This window comes from Ammospiza nelsoni, chromosome 18 (genome assembly GCF_027579445.1).
Source record: "Ammospiza nelsoni isolate bAmmNel1 chromosome 18, bAmmNel1.pri, whole genome shotgun sequence".
In the NCBI taxonomy this organism is placed as follows: Eukaryota; Metazoa; Chordata; class Aves; order Passeriformes; family Passerellidae; genus Ammospiza; species Ammospiza nelsoni.
The window spans coordinates 4,356,308-4,381,818 of record NC_080650.1 but is presented as its reverse complement, the minus strand read 5'-3'; the positions used below and the strand labels follow the sequence as shown (position 1 = coordinate 4,381,818).

The 25,511-nt window shown below is 53.5% G+C and overlaps 1 protein-coding gene across 1 annotated transcript; it reads right to left on the bottom strand.

Moving 5' to 3' along the window:
* Window positions 1–313: 313 nt before the first annotated feature.
* Window positions 314–24,634, bottom strand: SGSM1 (small G protein signaling modulator 1). The gene is made up of 25 exons (XM_059485008.1): window positions 24,618–24,634; window positions 22,641–22,716; window positions 18,276–18,438; window positions 17,361–17,513; window positions 16,832–16,899; window positions 16,548–16,693; window positions 16,010–16,141; window positions 15,414–15,538; window positions 13,996–14,063; window positions 12,752–12,915; window positions 12,285–12,414; window positions 10,814–10,984; window positions 9,856–9,994; window positions 9,545–9,609; window positions 8,853–8,998; window positions 7,808–7,936; window positions 6,811–6,993; window positions 5,150–5,221; window positions 4,057–4,638; window positions 3,237–3,361; window positions 2,022–2,104; window positions 1,714–1,823; window positions 1,397–1,493; window positions 878–1,045; window positions 314–597 (listed from the first exon to the last, which is right to left on the bottom strand). Exons 1-25 carry the CDS (start codon window positions 24,621–24,623, stop codon window positions 509–511), a joined length of 3,390 nt encoding a protein of 1,129 aa, XP_059340991.1. The 5' UTR covers window positions 24,624–24,634; the 3' UTR covers window positions 314–508.
* Window positions 24,635–25,511: the final 877 nt, after the last annotated feature.

Genomic DNA, 25,511 nt, shown 5'->3' with positions numbered 1-25,511 from the left:
CAATTTCTGTGATCAAAGTCCCCCCATTACTGGCAGAACTCATTGTGTTGGTGAGAAGCTGAGCACTGGCAGCATCCCTGTGCTGCCCAGGCTCGCAGGGCTGGCTGCCTTCCCACCCCACAGGGAAGGGCTGCCCAAGGAAGCAGCTTTCCAAGGAATCAGCTCTCCCTCTGTGCCACCAAGCTCTGCTCCCCCAGCCATCGAGCTCCACCCTGGGATGTGGCAATGCCTGGGCAGTTCTGGTGGCCACAGCAGCTGCTCTGAGGCCAGGAAGCCACTGCCTGGTCCTGCTCCAGGCACAGGAACACACCTGGAGGGATCTTTGGTTGAGTCACTGCAGAAGGTCTGAGCCTGGGCCTGTGCTGAGCCCAGGGGACTCCCAGCTCACATAGCAGCACATGTCCCACCACCTGAGTCCCACAGGGGTGGCACTTGGAGAGACAGGAGAAGGGAGGGAGCCTCGGAGGGGAGTCCTGGCTCTTTGGGTGCCTCGTCTGCTCCAGGTCCTTCATTTGTTCTCAATCAGAGTCTGCACTTTATACACCAGGTCCCGAGCCAGCTTCAGGATCTGCTTGGTGTTGTGGCGCTCGGCCATTTCTGCAACACAAACCAGACAGGTCAGAGCAGAGCAGCCCCCAGCCCCCAGCTCTTCATTCTGTTATCCCTCTGCTGCCACATTCCCAACCTCCCCTGGCAGGGACACCTGGCTCTGGAGAGCCATCCTGAACCAGCCCAAACCTCAGCTCCCTCCAACACATCTAGGCTGAGGAGAGCAGGTGGATTCCAGCCCCACCAGACCCCTCAGAGCTCTGGGTGTCAAACATTCCCACACCTGAGCAGCTGCCCCAACCTCAGCCCAACACAGCACGAGCTGTACCATTGAAAAACTTGATGATGTCTGTAAAATCCATGTTGTTCTCCAGGATGATGTCCCGGTACATCTCCACCAGGGCCAGGGCTATGAAGAGCACGTAGTGAGCAGAGGAGACGTGAGCAGCAGCCCAGATGGTCTCCCAGACAGCAAAGACATCGTCATACACCAGCTCTGTGAGCAGAGAACAGCAGTTACCACTCCACTCACCCCACCCTGGCTCACAGAGCTCACAGCAGCGCTGGGGAGACACACTGGGTGCTTCCTTCCCACAGGAACCTGCTCCAGCTGGAAGCAAAGTCAGTCATCTGTAAGGAGAAATATTCTGCCCAGCAGCAGGTGACACAGCCCCAGGACACACTCATGGAAAAGTTCAGCAGCAGCTCTGGAACAACAGGTTCTGTATCTAGACAGAACAATCAGCCAGACATAAACCAGGGAAAAGTGAAAAGGAATTAAAGTTTAAACCTGCTGAGAAGGCTGGAAGCAGACCCTGTCCCACCCTTGGGTGGTCTCAGCACACACCTCTCTTGAAGTCCAGGAGAAACCATCGGTAGCAGAAGTAGAAATGAGTGTAATCCCCATTCTGGTGCATCAGCTCAAAGAGCTCAGAGTCCAGAATCTGTCAAGAAAAGCAAAAGGAAACTCAGGAATGCACAAGGCACCAACCATCCCTCTTGCTCTCCTACTGCACCAGCTCCTCCCTCCCACCCTGGCACGCACTGCTCCAGCCCCTGCTGCCCCTCCTGCTCCCCAGCACTGAACCCCCACCTCAGCCCCTCCAGGACCAGCTTTCCCCCCTGGTTATGAGGAGCTGCCATCCCCATGCCAGGAGCTCCCACCTGGATCAGCGACCTCATGTTGGCAAAGTGGGTGTCCATGGCTCCTCCGTGGGGGAAGTTCTGGTTCATCCTCTTCATCAGCTCAGTGAAGCAGCTGAAGGCCAAAGCCTCTGTGCAGGGAGGAGAGAATCACTGCAGGGCTGCAGCAGCAACATCCCTCCAGAAAGTCCAGCCTGGCCCCAGGGTGGGCTCCTGGGACAAACAGGATCCTGCTCCACGCCTCCAGGCACGAAGGGCCCACCACCCACCTGGTACATCCTCCCACAGATCCCCATAGAGGGACAGGAAAAGCAGAGCCACCCACTCACCATCATCCAGGATGACCAGGAGAGGGGCCAGCAGGTCACACATGCCCTGCACGTAGCCAATCTCAATGTGCTGCCAGATGTAGCTGTGTGAGAGAGCAGGAGAGGTGATCTGGGACCTGAGTGCCACAACCTGCCACCTCCTTTGTGCCCCGTCTCCCTTCCCAGGATGCTGGGGTAAGTCACACCTGTTCATTCTGACATCCCTGTGCTGCAAATGATTCAATTCTTGTGGTGCCTCCCAGGTAAGGCATGCATGGCAGGGTATTGATCCAGGACTGTGCCATGGCCACATCCAGGGTCAGTCCAGGCCTGTGCCATAGCCATTGCAGGGCAAATCAGCACAGGGAAAAGCGAAATGGCAAAGCACAGCACAGTGGGGTCACTGGTTAAAGGGCAGAGTCTGATAGAACTTGTTCATCTCTCATTCTCATCCTTCTCCCTCCATTGATCCCCTTGGTTCTCCCTGCAGACACTGCCTGCCTCCCCTTCCCATGCCCAGCGTCCCAGGAAGCACCCAGCCCTGCAGGGATATCTTCCCTTTTTTGGTAGCAAGGCAAAATGTGTTCAGAGAGGACTCAGATCTGCTGCTGGCACAAGGGAAGGATCTTTTCCATCCTGCCCACTGGTTTTCCAAAATGTGCTGTGCTGAAGGTCTAATCTCAGCAGAGATCTCCAGCTCTGGCTGTCAGGTGAAGTGACAGCACTGATGGAACAGCAGCTTCTCCTCATGTTTGCAAGATGAGTAATAATATTTTAGCCTTTGCTGCCTGTGAAGCAGGAGCTGGTCTGAGCCTGTGAGTGTCACTAGGCAAGCTCTGAGTCACAAGGACTCAGAAGTGCACCCAGGTCTGGCTTTCTCCTGGGATTTTGGGCAGGCACAAACCATCCCGGTGCTTCAGGCACTTTCTCATTAGCACTACAGTTCTGTGGGCTGATCCTCATTAAAACATTTGCCAGGCATGCTGCAGGAAGCAGGTGGGCTGCCCTGGTTCCTGGGCAGCCCAGGGAGCCTCTGCCTTGTCCAAAACCCCAGGACACAGCAGTGATGGGGATGGACAGCCGGACACCTCGGTCTGGGAACCGCCACATCCTTGGAGCTGTGACCCCAGTGCTGGGTGATGAGGGGAGGAAGGCAAGGAGCAAAACTCCATAACCACAGCACAGTTTAAGGCTCCAGCCTGCAGGTGAACCCCAGGAAGCCCCCAGAGCCCCCACCTGCACATGACGTTGCGGAGCTTCTCCAGGTTGGCAGGGGTGAAGTACCAGTAGTTGCGGTCACAGCGCTGCACGTCCTTCTCAATGCGGTGCAGGTTCACCGTGTACATGTCCAGCAGCTCTGGCTGCCCAAAACAAGAGCAGAGTTGATTTATTTTCCAGTAAAAAGCAGGGAGAGAGCTGTAAGGGCAGTGGAGAGACAGGGCAGAGTTTGGGTGGAGGGTGGGAGCCCCTCTACGCCCAATTGTGGGATCAGCACAGGGCAAATGCAGGTAAATCCTGCCCCTCCCTCAGCCCCGGTGAGGCACATCTGGAGTGTGGTGCTTAGTTCTGGGCTCCACAGCTCAAGAAAGACAAGGAGCTGCCAGAGAGATTATTTGGGGTCTAAAGTATCTCTCTGATGAGGAGAGACTGCAGGAGCTGGGCTTGGCCAGTCTAGAGAAGACTGAGAGGAAATCTCATAAATCCATACAAACATCTCAAATCATGTGCCAAAAGGAGAGTGCCCAACTCTTTTCAGTGGTACCAAGTGACAGGACAAGGAGCAGTGGCCACAAACTGAAACAAAAGTTCCACCTCAACATGAAAAAAAACTTCTTCCCTTCCAGGTGGAAGAGCCCTGGAACAGCTGCCCAGGGAGTGCATGGAACTTCCCTTTCTGGAGACACCCCAAACCCACCTGGACACAATCCTGTGTCACCTACCCCAGGTGACCCTCCCTTGGCAGGGGATGATCTCCAGAGGGCCCTTCCCACCCCAAACTGCTCTGGGGTCCTGGAGGCAGCCAGGAAGGAACCCCCCATGCCAGGTGTGTACTTACAGAGTAGGTGACCCCCGTGGAGGAGAGCGCAGCTGGTTCAGTGCTGGTCAGATCAGTCACAGTCAGAGAGTCCAGCTGTGGGTACAGACTCTCCATCTCTGGCTCCTCAGACAGGTTGTCCTCACTCTCCACCAGGCTCTGCTTCTCAGCCTCGCTGTCTGCCCAGCTCTCCACCACAGTCAGGGCCACAGTGTCACTGTCACGCAGGAGCCCCGCCGAGCCCTCACCCATGGGGACAAAATCCACGCTTCCACCAGGGGGAAATTCCCCTTCCAGGCTGTCTTGGCCCTGCAGCTTCTCCTGCTGGACACCATCCGTGTCTGGTGGGGCTGGCAGGTCGGAGCCAGCCACCTTTCCCTGGGAGCTGGATGAGGATTTGGTGGTTTCCAGGGCACTGTCCTCGTTGCTGAAGCTGCGCTCTGAGAACCCCGATGTGATGGAGAAGTTTTGGGAAGAGGGGTGCCCAGAATCAGGGGAACACATGCCATTGGGGACTGTCCCATTGGGGATCTTGCTTTGTTTGCCATCTTCCAGCTGAGAATCTACTTCAGTCTGTTCCACCTCATCCACAGATTCAAACACCTGCAAAGTGGGAAGACATCCTAGGCATTCAGGAAATGTTGGGAACATGGGCACTACACCCCCAAGTGCTGTGTACTCATAGTGCCTGTGTTCCCAGCAGTGGAGAGGGAGGAAAATCCCTCTTTAGCTTCTTCTGCCTGGATTTGAATCAGTGCTCGGTCGTTTGCACAACTCCAAATCCCTGCTCCAAAGGACTTTGCTTTGCTTGGCATTATATAATGGGCAGAAATTGCAACAGGTGTTAAAATTAAACACCTGGGCATGAACAGAGGGAACAGCCATGAACCTTCAGGTGTGAGGCCACAGGGCAGAGCTGGCAAGTGAACACTGAACATCCCAAGCAAAGCCCAGATCTGACACTAGCAACTGACACCCCCAAAGCAGGTTGGGGACTCATTTACCTCTTCCAACACTGGTTCTGTTTGCCAGAAATCGCTGTGGTTGTGGTGAGGGGTCAGCCCAAGCCAAGGCAGAGCCGTGGGGACAAGGAATGGAGGGACAAAGTGCTCACCTGGGTGCTGGAGCTGGAGTCGCTCTGCAGCCAGGCGTGGTTCTGCCGGCCGGAGCTGCAGCTCTGCGAGGACTGCAGGGGACAGGGAAAAATGAGAAACAAAAGAAAATAAAAGGGGTCAGGGTGAGGGAACTCAAGCAGAGCTGGCACTTCTGCAGGTGAAGAACAAGCAGAAATGCACCCAGTGAATATCCGCCCCATGATTTGCCTGTCACATCCACGGTGCTGCATCACCCAGCACAGTGCGCTGCCTCAGCCCCTGACACTGCTGGGGAGGTGACAAAGGCAAAGCTTTCTCAGGTCAGTGCACTTGTTCAAGTGCTGTGTGCTGGGTCTGAAGGAGCTGCTTTCCTCTGGCCTGCACGGAGGTCACGCTGCCTCCCTGGAGTGAGAATTTCTACAAATTTCTGTCCTAATTTGGCAGCAATGCAGCTCAGCCCAGCTCCGTTTACATAAACGATGAAGTCAGGCTATAAAACACTCTGTCCAAGCATATTCATGCTTTTTTTCCTTTTCTTCAAGGACAAATATTGATGTCTTAAGCCAGACTCAGTGGAAGCAGCTCCTCTCAAAGTCATGAGCAGCCTGTTCTGGCTTCCAGCTGAAGCACAGAGGGAAGGGCTGGGCTTTGTAGGCACCAGCCTGGCTCTGTGGGGCCCCTCTGAACAACCAGCCCACAATGAGAGCAAGTCCTCCCCTGAACTGAGCAGAGGTGCAAGGCATGGCCATGACATCACACACAAACAACAGGATTTTAAGAAAATACAGCACATTCAGAACAGCACTTGTCCCCACCCTTGTATTGTGGGTGTTTGCTGGGCAGGGCTCTGGTGGGGAAAGGAAGGGCGACAGTTTTCCTCCATTACCATGGGAGCACTTAAAACAGGAAATTTCAGGTTGAGATGGGAAAAGAGGGGAACTTTTCGTGTGTTCACTCTGCCAGCTCCCTTCCCACACATGGGTCCAAAGGAAGAGCCACGGTGGAGACGCTGAGGGGATGGGAATGATTCCCAGGGCTTCAGCCAATGGAGCAGCACCTCAGAGCTGCATCATCCAGTTCCACCCTGCCCCTGGCTCAGACCTGTCTTCCCTGCATCTCTCCCTCTCTGGGCACACACACAGCCTGCAGGACTGGGGCTGAGCTCATCTCTTTCCCAAAGCACCCACATAAACTTCCCAGAGGGAAGCAGATCCAATCTCCAGTGCTCACCTCCCCTCTGGGCCAGCAGCCCGAGGCCAGGGAATGCTCTGCCATGCTGGGCTCTTCTCCTCCAAGTAAAAAACTCATGGAAACACTCCCTGGACTGTTCCCAGGACTGCCTTTCCTTTCACAGGCTTTTTCCTCCACACCCTTTGGTCTGGGCTATGGATCTCATTCGTCACTGTATTGCTAAAAGCCAGTCCCAAGGTGCAGCGTACTGAGGGTGTGCCGAGGCTTCTTCCATGCTGGAAAAGGAAGCTAGGAAGCCCAGTGCCCTGCTTCACAGCCCCTTAGTGCCATGCTCTTCCTCCTCACCCCTACTCCAAACCATCTTCCATGGAGCTAATCCTGAGTATTTCATTTCCACAGAACACAAGACACACGGATGGGCACAGGTCATGGGCAGCACCTGTGTGTGCACCCCACAGGGACTCTGGGTGGGCACTGCCCAAGCCCTCACCTCGTTGCTGATGGTGGAGTCCCTGTGCATCATCCTCTGGATGTGGGAGTCCAGGCTGGCCCCCGAGGAGCACTTGGCCAGGGCTGCGGCGTGCGACTCCTTCTCGCGCTGCCGGACGATGGCCTCGCAGCCCAGCCACTCTGCCATGGTGTGCTCATAGCATGCCCGGGTCTGCTCGTCAGCCTGGCACACAGGGGGACAGGGCATGGCCATGGCTGTGCCTGGAGAGCCCCAAACCAGCCCCTCCTGCGTGATGGCTGTGCCTGGAGAGCCCCAAACCAGCCCCTCCTGTGTGATGGCTGTGCCTGGAGAGACCCAAACCAGCCCCAACTGTGCAATGGCTGTGCCTGGAGAGCCCCAAACCAGCCCCTCCTGTGTGATGACTGTGCCTGGAGAGACCCAAACCAGCCCCTCCTGTGTGATGGCTGTGCCTGGAGAGACGCAAACCAGCCCCTCCTGTGTGATGGCTGTGCCTGGAGAGCCCCAAACCAGCCCAAACTCTGCAATGGTTGTCCCTGGAGAGCCCCAAACCCTGTGCCCCACGCAGGGCGGTGCACATTTGTGTGAACTTGTGGGACACAGCCACCCTAACCCTGCACAAAATGTGGTGAAATTTGGATGGAAAAACACCCACCCATCTCCTCCCTGCCCTCCCAAGGTGCACAAGGCACTGAACATGAGGAGTTGCACAGGTCACTGACAAGTGTGGCCCTATCAATTCCAGCTGATGCAAGGGTTTGTCCCACTCCTACCTATAGCCCAGATGGACATGAGGCTTAGTGGGCTCACAGGAGTGTGCTAAGCCTTCTTCCATGCTGGAAAACAGAGCCAGGAAGCCCAGGGCCATGCTTCACAGCCCTTTAGAGCCAGGAACATGCTCTTCCTCCCCACCCCTACTCCAAACCATCTTCCATGGAGCTAACAGACCTCTGCTCACAGACCCCTCCACTGGGCAGGACCAGTGAGCACACTGAGCTGCAAGCACAGCCTCACCAACCTCCTTCCTCTCTGCCTCTGTCATCCCAAACTGGTAATGGCCCAGCAGGAAGGGCCACACAGCCTTCCTGATCTCGTGCTGGATCCCGCCGTAGTAGATCAGCCGCAGCAGCTCCTGGTCCTCGTAACTCTGTGGGAAGAGCCTGGGTCAGGGCATAGACACAGCCAAGTGTCCCCAGCCTGGCTGTGCCACCCATCAGCACCACAAGGGATGCCTCAGGTTGTAGCTTTTGTGTTTTTCAGGTTCTGTGCTGCTTTGGTGTGCAGTTCTGAGCTTCACATTAGGGGACGGTGAGCTCTTTTTACAGAGTAGGGAGACAAAACAATTCCTGCTCTAGCTGGGGACCAAGGACAAATGATCCAAATCTCAAGCCCAAGAGCACAAACAACGTGGGCTAAAGAGAGAAAAACAAGGACGGGGCCTCATAGGCTAAAGCTGTAACTGGACAATGAACTCCAATATGCAAATTAAGCCAAACTGATAAAAGTGAGAGACCCCGTGAGCGGTTGTGCATTTTGTGACCATTTTGGTTCATCTTGGGTGTAGCCCTGGCTGGGCTCTTGTGCTGCCCAAGTGTATCCATTGAGGCCTTCTGATAAATCCCTATTTTATTCTTTAGCTCTGTCTAGTCTCTGGTTAGAGAGTTCCCAGCCTCACTGCCCATGATCCCTCAAACCCCTGCCTGGGCTTAAGCAGAGCTAGAGGCTGTGGGTGGACATTTTGTCTCTCCACACCAAAGAGTGGCCCACAAAGTCACCAAAGCACCACTGCTGTGCCCTGAGCAGGCAGCACATCAGGACCCCACTTGGGACAGCAGCACCTGTGTGACAGACACTGCTGCAGGCAGGCTCTGAGCAGAAGCACCTGAAGAAGAGCAGTGCTCGCTCCTCACCCTCACATGCCAAGGATTAGGAGCCTCAGGCTCTGTGCATGGGACAGCCTGGCTGACTTCCCTCCTTGAGGAGCTCCTTGACGTGTTCCACCACCTCCCCGTGCTACACCCACTCCAGTGGCACTGCCCTGTGTCCCCAGGGCATGGCCCTACCGAGCTGTCCTGCAGGTATCTGTGCCAGATGTCCACGGTGAGCCCCGCGCTGGCGCTGCAGGGGACATCGGGGGACACGATGTTGTGGTTCACCAGTGCTGACAGGTGGGTCCTCACCGTGGACAGGTGTCTGCAGTAGGCCAACCCTGCAGCAGGAACACCACACCTTCAGCTGTGCAACTCCAGGAAACACGAGGATGAAGAGCAGGAGAAAGCAAGGACACCTTTACCCAGCCACATCCAGCCCTTGGAGCAGGGATTCTACCAGGACAGCTCCTCATCTTGTACCCCCAGTGCTGCTGCTCATGGGGCTCAAGGCTGAGAGTCAGAGCCCAGCTGTTTGCTCCCCACCCTGAGCAGGTGCAGCAGGATGGTCTCAGCTCCCCCAGCACCACTCCCAGCCCAGGACCCCATCCCTTATCCTGTCACACATCCCAAGGCAGCAGCCAGGACCTCATCCCTTATCCTGTCACACATCCCAGCCACTGCCAGCTCCCCCAGCACCACTCCCAGCCCAGGACCCCATCCCTTATCCTGTCACACATCCCAAGGCAGCAGCCAGGACCTCATCCCTTATCCTGTCACACATCCCAGCCACTGCCAGCTCCCCCAGCACCACTCCCAGCCCAGGACCCCATCCCTTATCCTGTCACACATCCCAAGGCAGCAGCGGGGGTGTGACAACTACTCACATCCATAGAAAGCCCGGGACAGGATCTGGTACTTCATGTTGTCACACAGCAGCTTCAGTGGAGCTCTGCCAAGAGAAACACCCAGGATGTGAGGGCAGAAGATGCTCCTGTGCATCCCCTCCTCAGCCTGGCTTTGATCCCACTGATCCAGCTTTGCCTGCAGGGATTCACCAGGGACGCTGACCGGGTTCAGAGCAGCAATTCCTGCTGCTAGGCTGTGGAACAGCTGATGTGTCCCAGATGCAGGGACAAGGCTCAGCCACATCCCAGTGACCCTGCCATGGCTCTGCTGTGCCCCTGTGCCCTCGTACCTCTCGTGGCTGCAGCCGTTGGCCGGGCCCCCGTCGGAGGAGCCGCTCTGGGAGCAGGAGGAGCAGGAGGATTTGCGGGTGCTGGGCTGCCACATGGGGGGCAGGACAGCCCCCGGAGCGTCCATCAGGTCCTGGGGCACTGCAGGAGGGCAGAGAGGAGTGTCAGCTACAGCCTGGCACTGCCCTGCAGTCAGGGAGCTAGAGAGAGAGCTTTCATTGGCAAACGCAGCACCCCGCTCTTGCCAAGGAGGCTCCAGCAACCAAGCAGGAGCCACCACAGGGAATCACAGCACTGGTGAGCTCAGGAGAAAGGGAACAAAGAGCACTGATGAGAGAGAACCATTGCCAATTAACCAGCTAATTCAGAAAGCTGATCTTAAACTGCTTCGTGCTGACCAAGGCAGAAACCTAACACCCAGTGCAGAGGCTCCAGAGAGAAAAACAGGATTGAAATCAGCTGCTGTCCCAGGAAGAGTGGATTACTGGAAGGGAAAAGGCCCATCCCATCAAAAGTTCAGGGAAAGAAGGGAGCATCCAAATCACAAGAGAGGAGATGAAGACTTGGATGAAGAGGTTGAGAGGCACAGCAGGAGCTCTGCATGTTGTCACTTGTTAATCCCTGCTTAAACTCAAAGTGCTGCTGCAAAGGCCTTGAGTCCTGCCCAGGTACCACCCACACACAGCCCAGGCCATGAGGAATAATCCATTTTACTCCTCCTTGGAAATTAAATTGTGGTAGAAATTTCATTTTCTGGGTCCTCGCTCTCCTTTGGTCTCACTGGCTCTCCCTGCTTGTGATAAGGAATAAATTACATTGGCAGGAAAAATACTGAATTATTCCCACAGAATAATTCCCCTCCCACTGAGCTGATGGGTCAGTGACAGGGACAGCTCTGCAGGAGCTCCCAAGTGACAACACAGGTGAGCTGAGCACCAGACCCAACCAAGAGCTCATTACACTGATGCCAGGAGGTGCCCAGAGCAGCACGGAGAGCTCGGGATCTGCCAGGGACACTCAGACACCATTTGGGCATCACCACCATCTTGCTTCCAGCTGGAATCTTCATGATCTTCCCTCTCCCAGCAGTCACAGGTGCAAGGAGTGGGTGAAAAGCACCATTAATGGCAACTAGAGACACAGAGAGAGGACAAAGGCACCAGTGAAAGGGGAGAAAGGGAGAATCTGCGGAGAAGAGAGGATGATGCAGTTCCACCCCTGGCTGAGGAGGTGCACAGGAACAGCACCGGCTGTGATGATGCCAGCTGAGGAGGTGGCAGCAAATTCATTTCCCAGAAATTGTGGCCCCCAGCATGGAATTTTAAGGGGTGCATCAAAAGGCAGCCACAGAAAGGCACATCTCTATCTGCTGTTTTAGCCCCAATCAGGTTTTTATCTGACTCACTGAATTGTGTTAGTCAGCTGAAGGCAGGGACAACCAAGTATAATCTCAACTGACGTTATGGAGGAGTCACAGCGGATGTAATTTCTCCCTCATAGCCTCCAAAATGTAGGAAAAAGGTTTCCATCCCATTTCATAGCTTTTCAAAAGCACACTCCACAAGTCTTCCATATAAAACTCGTTCTCTCCCACTTCTAAAGTCACCTATGATGATGGTCAGAAAACAGTTTTTGGCACTTCACAGAAGAGTGAGGACAAATGTACAGACATTTCAGCCAGGTTCAGATCATTCACCACCAGACATTTCTGCTCTGGAGAATGCAGCAGCATCCCCTCCCTCGAGTTAGGGACTGAAGGCAGAGCAGGGTGCTGGGACCTCCCCTCTGTGCTGCAGGAGCCACACTGAGGGAACATCACTGGATTTACTGCAGCCTGGGGGCAGCAAGAGAAGAATCAGCCCTGGGGGCTTGTGATGGCAGAAGGTGGCCCCCAAGTGACCAAAGAGAACGTTTTTACTGATATTATGTGGGTGTTATTAAGAGGGGGTTTTGCTGACCATTAATGCTGTTGTGCAGGTAAGAAACAAAGCACTCAGTAGCAAGTGGAAGTTACAACAACAAAAAAACCCCAAAAAACAAAAAACAAAACAAAACAAACAAAAAATAAACTCCAAAAAACCAAACAAAAACAAAACATAGACTCATGGAATGACTGGGTTGGAAGGGAATGTAGAGATTATTTAGTTCTACCCCTTGCCATGGGTAGGGACACCTTCCATGATCCCAGGTTGCTTCAAGCCCCCTCCAGCCTGGACTTGGACCCTTCCAGGGATGGGGCAGCCACACCTGGCTGCTCTCTGTGCCAGGGTCTCCCATCCTCCCAGGGTGCCTGATTTAAATGATGACAATTAAATCAGGCAGCAGTGGCACAAGCAGAGCCCCTCCCCGGAACTCCCTCCCAGTTTGCCTTGTGCCCACCAGTGCCATGTCCCAGCTCGTCCAGCCCCTCCAAAGGCTGCCCTGCACTCACCAAATTCTGTCTGAGTCCCAGGGTAGATGATCCTGAAGACATAATCCGTGGCTTCATCATCCTCCTTGTCGGACGCGGACTCGGAGGAGCCCTGGGGGCTTCTCTTCTTCAGTTTGGGGAACACCTTTCCCTGGAGAGCAGAACCTGCCCTTCACCAGCCACTCCCTTCCCAAGCTCCTGCCCCACCTGCTTTGCTATATCTGCACATTCCCTGGGCTGGAGCAGCCCCTGGATCAAGTTTCCAGTGGCAGGTGAATCCGTAAGTGTAAGTACAGCCCAGAGAGCCAAACCCTCATGGACAACCCTCCCACAGCTTTCCAGAAAGGTCTGTTTAGCTTGGCATGAGCTAAACCCAACCACCACATTTTAATATTAATTGAATGTATTAATTTTGGGGAGGGGATCATTTAAACCACAGCAGCCACTAATGCCAGGCAGAGGGAACCCCAGCAGGGAGAGGCACCCACCTTTCCCCGCTGTGACCAGAGGGGTGGGTCCAGCTGCCCGTGGGGCAGGAGGCCATTCTCCAGGCAGGACAGGAACTGCAGCAGGTGTCCTCCACGGGGGAAACGCAGAGGTGGCCTCTGGATGCCATCCTGGCTCACCAGGACCACCGTGCCACCGCTGTCTACTGCTGGCAACAGCGAGAGCACACACAGCCATCAGTGAGGGAAACGGTGCAGCCGTGGTATTGTCTGAAAAATCCTTTCCTTAGGATTTTTCCTCCTCAGAAGCTGAGAGGCCTCAGGAACAAAATGTGAACAATGGTTATCTGCTGCTGTGGAATGCAACAGGTGCATCTGTGATTGGTCTCATGTGGTTGTTTCTAATTAATGGCCAATCACAGCCCAGCTGTCCTGACTGTCTCGGTCAGTCACAAGCCATTGTCATCATTCTTTTTCTGTTCTTAGGATTTCATCAGAAGGCTAGCTTTCTTCTATTCTTTTAGTATAGTTTTAATATAATATATATCATAAAATAATAAATCAAGCCTTCTGAAACATGGAGTCAGATCCTCGTCTCTTCCCTCATCCTCGGACCCCTGTGAACACTGGAAAGCTCAGGGAATGATTTCTTCCTTGTGTGGATTCTTCTCTAACTCCATGATGAAACAGACCCTGGAAAAGGCTTGCTGGGATCACTCCCTTGGAGCATTCCCAGCCAAGCACCACTGTGACGGTGTTCACAGAGGTTTTAGAATGAGGGAAGAGATGAGAATGTTGACTCCATGTTTCAGAAGGTTTGATTTATCATTTAATGATATATATTATATTAAAACTATACTAAAAGAATAGAAAAGAGGATTTTATTAGAAGGTTAGCTAAGAATAGAAAAGGAATGATAACAGAGGCTTGTGACTGACTGAGACAGTTTGGAAAGTTGGACTGTGATTGGCCATTAATTAGAAACAACCACATGAGACCAATCACAGATCTACTTGCTGCATTTTACAGCAGCAGATAATTATTGTTTATATTTTGTTTCTGAGGCTTCTCAGGAGAAAAAATCCTAAGGAAAGGATTTTTCATAAAACACATCTGTGACACACCACAGCCAGGAGCTGGCGAAAGAATCTTCTAGAAGCACTTAAATCACAGTGACCACCCAGAACTCTGGGAACTGCCCTGGAGCCTCAGCAGAACTGTGTCCCAGGGGTAAGGGATCAAGTGCCAGGTGCCAGAGCCCCCAGCAGCCCCAGGTGTGGCCTTACCCTGCTGGTGGCAGTGCAGGTACACGATCTCCTCCAGGCGAATGGTCATGGCATAGTCCCAGTACACGCTGCAACAGAGGGACAGGGAAGCTCTGAGCCTCCAGGGTGTGAGAGGCTCTGCTGCTGCTCACAGCAGCTTCAAACCCTGCTCCTCACCCCCTGGCAGCAGCCAAAGCCACAGAAAGGATGGGATCCCAGAGCAGTGATGCCAGCCTGATGAGTGACAACGTGCCTCCAGAGCCAGGAACCGTCCCTGCCACCTCAGCTCAGTCCTGTCCTGCCTGCCCTGGGTGGTTTCTCTGACACAGGAAATGTGCCCATGGATCCTGGCAACTGCAGGGAGGGGCTGGAGCCCTGCAGAGCTGAGCACTCTCCTCTGGGTATCCCAAGAACCCCTCAGGAGCAGCCCTGGAGCCCCAGGGAAATGTGCAGTGAGGTCCAAGCCTGGGCTGCTGCTCTGCCCCACGGAGGGGAAATAAACCCTCACAATTTGTGGGGCTTTTCAGAGCTCACAACAAGTTTGGTCTGTTCAAGAACTGCCTCAGCACAGGCACCTCGAGGTGTCTGAGCAGATCTAGAACATGCTGGAGAGCTGGTGGCCACCAGAGAGAGCAGAGAGGCAGGGCTTCATTCCTGTGGAGAGCCCAGCACTGCTGTCCAAGGGTGTCAGCACTCAATCACATCCCACTTCTTTGCAACAAAGCAAATTTCCAGATTCTGAGCAACAGCAGCATCTGCCACTTTGTAAAAATAGTGCTTAAATAGCATTAAAAACAGCTCGTGAAGGACAGGAAGGTGTGCAGGAGTGACTCCCTGTGCAGTCATACTCACTGTGCCATCTGCCTCCTCTCCTCCTTGGTCACGTCTTGACACTGGGAATTTTTAGAGCTTAGGCTGATGCCCAAGGCAAGAACTCAGAAAAGGAGTGTAGAGATGGAAACAGATTTTAGGGGAGGGTACCAGGCTTAACTGGACGGCCCAGGGGCCAAGAAGAAAGGGGAGATGAGAAGTACACAAGTAAACAAAAAACTACAACTGAAAATGAATGAAACTGAGACGAAGTTCTGCTGAAGAAGATCTCCACTCTAGTTTAGGACACTACATCAGTGTCCTAAACACTCCCATTTTCCTGGAGCCAGGAGAAACCTGGCAGCCCAGTGTGATGGGAGGGAGGGAAAGCATTCCCCTCAAAAGAATCCCCCAGGGCAACAAACAAAACCACTGTGTGTGTTTTGGAACAAGCCCCACTCCCTGTCTGAGCACTTCCCAGCACAGACACTCCTCACTCCACCTCCTGCCACCCTCTCCCTGCCTCCTTCCATTACAGGCTCAAGTGTTTCTCTGGGAAAGCAGTGATGGGTTCTGCATCCCAGATGCAAACTCTGACCCAGGGGAACACTTCCCCCCACCCCAGTCACCTCTTCTCATAGTCCAGGTCCCCCACGGAGCCATTCATCAGCTGGTTGGGGGTCCACTTCAGTGCCATGATGTCAGCAGTCTGGTGAAGGGACAGGTACCCTGGGATTGCCTCCATGTCATCTCTCTGGGAGGAGAAACACAGTGGCACACCGAGCTGGAAGCAGCACAAAGCCCTGGAGCCCAGCTGTGGCCCCTCACACAGCCCTGCCCACCCCGTCACTAACAGGGAGGAACCCACTGTGTCCCTGGAAAACCTCCTAGCACAGGCTCCAGGACACCTCAAGGCCTTGGAAAAGGGCTGAGAGCAATTTCCCAGCAAGGAAAACCTAATAGCTCCACCTAAAAGCAGTTTGCACTTCATTTATTTGACTACAAGAAGCAGGAGGGGACAGAAGAAAGAGTTTGGTGGCAAGGAGAGGAGCCTGTGTTTCCCCCCAGGCTGGAGCAGAGCTCTTCCACCACCAAAACCTCCACAAACACAGCCCACTCACTGCTTTCCCAGATGGAAAATGTGCTTTTCTGCATCCAAGAGCAGTTTGAGACAGAACAAGGTGCTGATGGGCAGAGCAGTGTTCCCAAGCCCAGCAGGACTCACCGGCTGCACCAGGACGTTGTTCTTGCCGTACAGGAGCGTGGCTCGGGAGTTCTGGTGCAGGGACTCCACGTAGTCCCTGGCAGACAGGGATGGCCTGTCATCCATGCTGCCACTGGAATGCCTTTTCTGAATCTGCAAGGGACACACTCACAAATGTGAGGTGAGCACACACACCCTCTGGCTTCCCAAAAGCTTCTTTTGAACCTCACTCCCTCCTCACTTATGAGAGTCACTACTAGAAATCTTTCCTCCAAGGTCCTCTAAGGGGATTCCTGACTCGGTCCAAGCTCAGAGAAGCCCCAGGAGTGAATTTTGCTTGCAATGCACAGAGCAGATTCAGCTTTCTGTTCATACATGATGATCCCAGGGACACAGACTCTGGCAGGCAGTGCCAGGAGAGGCTGGCACACCTCTGCTCTCCACGGGCCACATCCCCAGCACCTCTGCCTCAAAGACTTTGGCTCCACAGGCCTTTCCAAGCAAAGGGAGCCCAGATTTGTGGATGTGTGAGGAGCAGAGAGGTTTTTCCCCCACTCACACAGAGCGCCGGGCGCTTGGTGGGCGAGTCCTGGCGGCAGTGGGAGCTGTGGATCCTGTGCCTCTGGACCAGCTCATCTGCAGAGGGGTCTGTCCAGAAGTGGTCAGCCGTCTTCATCTTGGTGTATTCCAGTGCACAGGGCCCCACTGTGGAGAGGAACACCCCAAACATAAGGGAACCATCCTTGATCCCACAGCTGTGGTCACCTCCCGCATCTGCAGATTGCAGATTTGGGAGCATGGGCTTGGAAAGCAAGGAGGAAAAGCAAGTAAAGCAAGTGTTACCCAACAAGGATGCCAGAATTGGCCCATCCACAGGATCCATCAGGAGAGCTTCCTTCTCATAGTACTTACTAGAAGAAATAAAGGACAGCAGAATGCTGGAGCACTGCGAAGTTATAGACAGTGGTTTAAATCCTCACCATGTCCTTCTCTTTCTGTATCACCCCTTGATGGGGAGAGGGCAAGAAGCCCTAAACAGGCTGAGAAATTCCTGGGGAGCAGCAACCCTCCTGCAGCACATTGCAAGCATCAGCATCTCCTAACTAACCTGTCCCTGAGCATGCAGATCCCAGAAGACAAGGACAATGCAGCCCTGACAATAATTCATTCATTCATACAGACAATCCTATCTGTATTTTAGGGAGTGCACAGGGGTTATCAGCAGCAGGGCATCCATCAGAGTCCCACTGAGTGACACACCTGGCCTGTGCCACGCAGGGATTTCCCTGTCCCATGTGGATACAGGTGTTCCTCAGCCAGCAACACCCCCAGTGCCATGGGCAGGACAGGGGTGGGCAGTGCCAGTGCTCACCTGCTGTTCTCCACCAGGTAGTGCACAATTTTATCCAGGACCTTTTCGAAGAGGGCTGTGCGGATCCAGAGGTGCCGGATGGCCTGAGGAGACAGGTTGGGCAGCTTGGGCACCTTGCGCACGTTCTCCGGGACCCCCTGGGCCTGGTTCCTCCTTTAGGCACAAGACAACAGACAACGACACCACAGGCTCACCCCTGAACTCTGAGGGAGCACTCCTGCCATCAGGGGTTTGGGGGTGTTGGCTGTGTTGGCTGGGGAATTGCCTGGGACAGAGATCTGGAGGTGCTTCCTGTCCCAATCCCATCCCCTGCTCCAGAGGGGCCACACCTGCATTTGAAACCACATCACCACTTCAGTTCCCCACTGTAAAGACAAGCCCAGAACTCTGCTCTCCCTCAGCACAGCCCACACACATTTCCACGGCTGAGCTCACAGGCAGAGCAGCTCATCTTAGGACAGCTTAAAATTCCTGCCCGCAGGTAACTGCTCCATCCATCTCCCTGCTAATTGTCCAAGGATGAGTAATCCTCTCCCAAACAGCAGCTGAATTACTGCAGCTTTGAGTCCCTGCACACTGAGAAAGGCCAAACGTGGTTCCAGCTTGGTGAACTGGTCCATAAACTCTGACAGCTTGGTGAACTGGTCCATCAACTCTGACAGCTCAGGAGCATTATGCCCAGCTCTCCCTGAAGCACCAGAGCAGAGGCAGAGAGACTTAAAACTTGTCCATCCCTGCTTAAACCACAACCCAGTCTCCTAAAACACCAACCAGTTTGGTCAAGATATAAAAAACCCAGGGGAGAAGACTGAAGGAGAAATTCCTCCTGTCAAGGCTCAAGCTGGACCCAAACCACACCTCCCACCCCAAAACCCGAGTGAGCAGGGAGGACTGGCAGCCACGCTGGTGCCTTACGCGTTCTCAATGAGCTGCTCCAGGTCCTGCACCTTCCTGCAGAGCTCCTCTGCCAGGGGGAAGCTCTTGCCCACCTTCATGAAGAGCGCTGCGATCTTGTTGCTGCGCAGGAAGCCGGCCGCCCTCCGCTTCAGCCCGAACAGCACACAGCATTCCACAGCGGCTGCAGAGAGCACAGGCCTCAGGATCAGGGTATTCCCAGCTGGAAGGAGCCACAGGGCTCACCCAGTCCAGCTCTTTGAGGGATTGGCCCATCAATGGAACACACACGGTTATAGCACCACGCAATCTTGGCTTTGGCAGCACCATGCTCTACCCAACTGAGCCAACCTCAGGGTCACTGGAGCACCTTCCCTATGGAGTCAGGCTGAGAGAGCACAGGCCTCAGGATCAGGATATTCCCAGCTGGAAAGAGCCACAGGGGTCACCCAATGCAGCTCTTTGAGGGACTGGCCCATCAATGGAGCACACAGAGTTACAGCAATCTTGGCTTTAGTAGCGCTGTGCTCTACCCAACCCAGCCAACCTCGGGGTCACTGGAGCACCTTCCCTATGGAGTCAGGCTGAGAGAGCACAGGCCTCAGGATCAGATTATTCCCAGCTGGAAAGAGCCAGTCCAGCTCTTTGAGGGATTGGCCCATCAATGGAACACAGAGTTATAGCACAATGCAATCTTGGCTTTAGTAGCGCTGTGCTCCACCCAACCGAGCCAACCTGGAGATCAGTGGAGCACCTTCCCTATGGAGTCAGGCTGAGAGAGCACGGGGCCTCAGGATCAGGATATTCCCACTTGGAAGGAGCCACAGGGGTCACTCAGTCCAGCTCTTTGAGGGGTTGGCTCATCAATGGAACACACAGTTATAGCACCACAGAATCTTGGCTTTGGTACCACCATGCTCTACCCAACTGGGCCAATCTGGGGATCACTGGAGCACCTTCCCTATGGAGTCAGGCTGAGAGAGGTGGGGCTGCTCAGCCTGGGGAAGAGAAGGTTGTGTGGAGACCTCACAGCTCACCCAGGATCTGAGGGGATTACAAGGAATCCAGAAAGGGACTGTTCATCAGGAGCGCTCCTACTAGACCAGGTTGCTCTAAGCCCTATCCAACCTGTCCTTGAACACTTCCATGGGTGGAAGCTCCTAAAACTCCTCAGACAGTAAATCTGAAGGCAGAGACATCCTCACCTTGGCTTCAGGAAATTGTAATCCTACCCCACATGGGAATTAACAACAAGCACTACAGCTCCTCCAGGCAGGAGGGCAAACAGGCTGACACTCTTCTTTTTGTGGTTTTTTTTTTTTTTTTTTTTTTTTTTTTTTTTTTTTTTTTTTTTTTTTGTGGTTTCTTGTGGATTGTGGAGAAACCAGCATCTCCCTGATGTTTTCCCTTCAGCCCAGTCTGAGGGATGGGCCCAGCTGGAACAGGAGGTTTCACTCCCTCTGCTGGGATGGTGCAAGTCAGGAGGAGAAAGCTCAGGAGCAAGGACAGGCACCCTGAAGGTTTCTAAAGCAGCACAAGAAATGGGGCAACTTTCCCCAAAAAACCTCAATGTTCATACAAACATTTTTCTGAAAAGCTGAAAGGAACAAAGACCCAGGGGATAAACCACAGGCAGCACCAGCAGCTCTGGCTTTGGGAGACATGGGGACTCATTAAGCCCCTGTGGAAGGCTGTGCCTGACTCCAGGTCCTGAACTGTGCCCAGAGGCTCTCACCAAACCCCAGTGAGTGCCCAGACAGCCCCAGACTCCTTCCCTGCCCTGCCAGGATCCCAGGAATGAGCCATGACTCCACAGAAAGGCACACACAGCACAGGCTCAGCCAGCAGCTCATTCCCAAAGCCCCCTGGGATGGCTCAGGATGGATGTCTGGTGCCAAACACAGGCTGATTAAACAGGCTGATCAAAGCCCTGGAAAATCCCACAGACCCACATCCTCAGGCCCTTGATCCGGGTGTGACAAGGACAAGTTCTGCTCCCTCCTCCCCGGGAAGCCAGCGCTGCTGAGCTGAGCCTGGATGGATGCTGCTTCCCCTCCTGCCTGGAGAGGCACAATTCCCTGCAGCTCAACAACTCCATGGAGACATGGAAAACGGCATTCCTGCAGCCCATCTCAGCAGCTCCCAGGCTGGGAGAGGCTCATTTTCCTGCCCTGATCCATGCCTGAGCTCAGTGCCCAGCAGCAGCAGCATCCGAGGGGGGATGAGGCACAGCCTGTGCTGGCAGAACAACAGATTTGGGCCAGCCCAGCCCTGCTGACCCCCAGCAACCACTGCATGGACATCTGGCTTTGAAACCAGGCCCTGCACAAGCCCTCCCAAAGCCCAGAGGGCTTCAGCTGCCCCAGGATTATGTGCAGCCACAAATAAAATAAATCTCAAAATGCTCCATGGCTTTGCCAGAAAATCCAACACCTCCCTCATTTGTCCTATGCTCCATGGCTGAAATACCAGTGACAAACAGCCCCACCTGCCTGGGACTGCACCTAGAGATGCCCATTTGAGTGCACAGCTCAGGTTGGTGCTGAAAGCTCAGGTATCCATGGGGGATGAGCAGCCAGGGCTGCTCCTGCTACACTCCCAAAAAGGGAGCTCCCAGTGCCACCAGTTCCATTCCAAATTCCCAGCAGACAAATGGGAGCACTGGTGCTCTCTCACTGTGCTCAGGTCACAGGCAGCACATCCCAGCTCCTGCCAGGGAGAAATCCCAGCTCCTGCCAGGCCCCTGGCACAGAGCACCAAGACAGAGCTGTCAGCAGCATCTGTTCCCAGCGCCAGATCTGAACCCTTGCAAAGCACCTCTCCTGCTGGCAAACTGCAGGGAAATGTGCAGCTTCCACAGGAAAAACCCTCCCCATGCTCCACTAAATCCAGGGGTGATGGCAGGACTTTTAAATAGGATGAGCTTTGGAGCTCAGTTTTGCCACCACTGCGAAGAGATTCTCTTCACCCCTCAGGATATAACTTACAGCAGAGCCAGGATATAATCTGTGGTGCATCAGCTACACCCAGCTAAGGGGCAGCTCTCACTGAAAATATTCCTGAGCTGCCCAGAGCTGTGACATGATCCAAACCCCTGGGGCTGAGCAGCCCTGGCTGACGTGGGCACCAAACCCTGGGCTCCCCATCAGCCTCCCAGGGCAGCCTGGGTGTGACAGATGCCAGCTCCTGTTTGTGTGCTCCAAACCCCCCCTGCCAGCACCACGGGGGCTGCTGCCCTTCCCTGGCTCCATCCCTGGGCTTTGTGCTGCACTGCTGGGAAGAGAAGGGAAGGCAGCTCTCTCCAGGGAAAAGGGCAGCTCCAGGCGTGCAGCATGCTCTGCTTGGCAGGGAGACAGGTTATTTATGAGCTCACCCAGCTCCTGGAGAGCCACAGCACTGGGGAAGGTGGAGGATGGAGATGCTCCATTGCAGCAGGAGGGGGACAGCAGGAAGCAGGGAAATGCAGCAGCATCTTAGGAGGGCAGAAGGGAGCAAGGAGCCCTTGGTGCATGGACGCCTCAGCTCCCTGTCTATAAATAATGGCAGCTTGAGGAGCCTCGTGCTGCACACAAAAGCAGGGAATGAGTCACACCTGGAGGTCTGCTCTGATCTTTCAAAGCCACACAGGGGCTGGGAACAGGATCCTGGGTGCCTTTGGTGTGAGGGCCAAGCAGGAAAGGAGGAAGCCCAGGCTCCTTTCTGTCGCAGACATCTTTTATGAAAAATCCTTTCCTTAGGATTTTTCCTCCTGACAAGCTGAGAGGCCTCAGGAACAGAATGTAAACATTGATTATCTGCTGCTGTGGAATGCAACAGGTGGATCTTTGATTATTCATGTTAGTTGTTTCTAATTAATGGCCAATCACAGCCCAGCTGGCTCAGACAGAGAGACCAAGCTACAAACCTTTGTTATCATTCCTTCTTATTCTATTCTTAGCTAACCTGCTGAGGAAATCCTTTCTTCTATTCTTTTAGTATAGTTTTAATGTAATATATATCATAAAATAATAAATCAAGCCTTCTGAAACATGGAGTCAAATCCTCATCCTGAGATCCCTGTGATCACTGTCACACCTTTCCATAAACTCCTGCTCCATAACAGCAAAGAAAAGACTTGGACTTGACAGACTTTCAGCTAGATCAATTCTCAAGGGAATTTAAAAATAAAATACTGTTTCTAGTCCTTCCTCACTGCCAGCATCCCTCCCTCTTTTCACACACCCCTGTATATTTTGAGCACAAAGAACTCAGGGATTGTGACCTCTGCCAGAACAATCCATCCTCTGGCACTCCCCATTCCCCCAGCCCATGGTCCTGGAGCTGGGGTGGGCTCCCAGGAGAGGCACAGCACCAAAACCCCAGCGCAGGCCAGCACAGGAGACTCACCACAGAAGGAGATGATGTGGCTGCTGTCCTCATGCACAAACTTCCTCGTCACAGCCTCCTCCATGATCTGCTTCACCTGCAGGACAGAGGCAGTCAGGGAAAACATGGAATTTCAGCCTGCAGTGGGGTGGGTGCACAGGAGCCCCCTCTGCTCCCAGGTTATCCCAATGGCACAGGAGAGCTCACACAGGATTGATGCAGCTCTGCCTGCTGAGCATCACCACCTCTTCAAAAAGGTATAAAAAAAGGGGGCTTTTCATTTCTGAGAAAATTCACAAAAATCATTGTAGGAAAACGACGAGCTGAGGATTAACTGAGGGAACTGAGCATCACTTAGATAAAAATCACCTAATAAAGCTACCCAAATCTCATATTTAAGGTTTTCACAGCATTGTTCTGTTCTCTTATTCTCTTTGACAAATTCCCTGTGACACAGCTGTCCCAAATCACTGCAGCCCTCCATCAATGCCTAACTCAGTGATCACCTGGCACCAGCTGTGCCCAGGAACCCCATCTGCAGGGCAGTGCCAGCAGCTGTGCCCTCCCTGCCTCACAGCTGGCACTCAGCTGACCCAGGGCAAACTGTCCCTTAGTGCTCACCAGGGCCACCATCAGGGGACAAAAACAAACAGGACCCCACAGGAAATTGCTGCAGGGAGCAGACAGGAGGTCAGACCCAGCAGGAAAGGTCTGGCAGCAGGGTGGTGACCTCCATCCCCAGCTGTCACCCTCCCTCACCCTGCTGCTGGCAGCCAAAGCCCAGCTCCATCTCTGCTCCTTAAACATTCACTTCCCAGCCACTTTTCCCTTCAAACACAGCTGCCAGCACGCCTGGATTTCATCTCCCACTGCCTCTGCAACATCTTGGTTTTGGAAAACACAGGGGGAAGTGTTGCCAGCACAGAGCTGAGGGTGTGAAGGGAGCTCTGCTGAGCAGGGCGCTCTCCCTGAGGGCACAGGGAAACACAGCAGGTCAAGGCTTGGCCAAGCAAACCTTGGCAGCAATGAGAGCCCTTTAATGGCATCATTTGGGGAATTAAACTCCTCTGCAAGGTATAATCAAGGGCAGTTATGCACGGCTGACAGCTCCATAAAGGAAATCCTGAGCATGGATTAAGAGCAGAGCCAAGAGCTGCTCTGTCAGAGCCACCAGGTGAGATCCCAGCCCTGCTCAGTGACTAACTGAGCCCTGAGGCTTCCCTGGATGCCAGATGAGCTGGTACTGAGTCAGGAAGCCACAGCAGGGAATGTCACTGAGATGTGCAACTGGGGAGGTGCCTCAGAGCACTGGAGAATTCCTCATGGTCCAGCTCCTGCACCTCCCTGTGCTCAGAGCAGCGATTCCACCTGCAGGAACACCCCAGGGACCAGGATAAAGCTCCATCCTCCACCTCAGTGCTCTATTGTGTCCTAAAACTGTTCCTGGTCAGGGCTCCTTCTGGTGCTCCTTCATCCCTCACCTCCTATTTTCGGTTTTCTCCTGTTCCTTCATTCTTCATCTCCCATCTCCAGTTTTCCCCTGATGCTCCTTTGTTCCTCACCTCCTATCTTCAGTTTTCTCTTTGTGCTCCTTCATTCTCTATCTCCCATCTCCAGTTTTCTCCTGGTGCTCCTTCGTTCCTTATCTCCCATCTTCATTTTTCTCCTGGTTCTCCTTCACTCCTCATCTCCCACCTTCAGTCTTCTCCTTGTGCTCCTCCATTCCTCATCTCCCTCTGCAGTTTTCTCCTGGTTCTCCTTCATTCCTCATCTCCCATCTTCAGTTTCCCCTTGTCCCAGTGCCCCACCTGGCCACCAGGGAAGGAGCAGCTGCATCCTCATTGAAGGTTCCTTGCTCCAGCACCATTTAATTTTACATTTCAGCAACAAAAACAGGGACAGAGGAATCCCCAGCAAGAGGAGAGGAGCCTCTGTCTCCCCACACATCCCCTGGCCTGGGCTGCAGGATGGAGCAGGGATGGGGAACAGCACACAAACCTCCATCCAAGTGTCCACCACGTGCTGCCCCTTTCCCTCCACCTGGAATTCCCAACAGAGATATCCTGGCATCCTGCTCAGGTGCATCTTTGATTGGTCTCATGTGGTTATTTCTAATTAATGGCCAATCACAGCCTGGCTGTCTCAGACTGTCAGAGTCACAAGATTTTATTATTATTCCTTTCCTATTCTATTCTTAGCTAGCCTTCTGAAGAAATCCTTTCTTCTATTCTTTTAATATAATTTTAATATATCATTTTAATATAAGATATATCATAAAATAATAAACCAGCCTTCTGAAACATGGAGTCAGATCCTCATCTCTTCCCTCATCCTGGGACCCCTGCAAACACCACAGGGACCCTCAGGGATTCCCTGAAATTTGGTTGAGCCTCCCTTGTCCAGATGGCTCCTGACCCTCACCCAGGCAGGATGAGCTTGCTCTGTGTGAGTTAATACCTCACGCAGATATTAAATGTACACTCATGGCAGCACTGGTGGTATCAGGATTTTACCCCTATACCTCCACAAAATACATCTGAAAATCAATTTGCAGAGTTATGTCTTTACCAGCTTCTGATTCAATCAGGAAATATTGGAATATAAGGAGTATATTCAAATATTTGGTTGAAATTTCAGTGCATTGACACTGTGCCTGCAGGGCAGTGACCATCTGTCTGTCCAGGGCCTGGGGACCATGCAGGACAGCAGGACACGGCTCTGAGTGGGCATTTCAGTGCCAACACTGCACAGACCACCTGCACGCTCGAGGCACAAACAAAACACCTTCCAAGGGACACAGTTTAGTGGAAAATTACTCATTAAAGGTAAAAAAAAAAAAAAAAAAAAATCACTGAGGTTGGAACACTAAAAATAAACGAAGTCTAAAGGATT

What these genes read in the sequence shown, in the direction of transcription:
- SGSM1 (XM_059485008.1), bottom strand. An exon ending in CCACATCATCTCCTTCTGTG is followed by an intron (nt 18,439 to 22,640) that starts GTGAGTCTCCTG and finishes TGCTCTCTGCAG; the next exon opens with CCGCTGTGGAATGCTGTGTG. An exon ending in CAGAGGCAGAGAGGAAGGAG is followed by an intron (nt 6,994 to 7,807) that starts GTTGGTGAGGCT and finishes CCTGTGTGCCAG; the next exon opens with GCTGACGAGCAGACCCGGGC.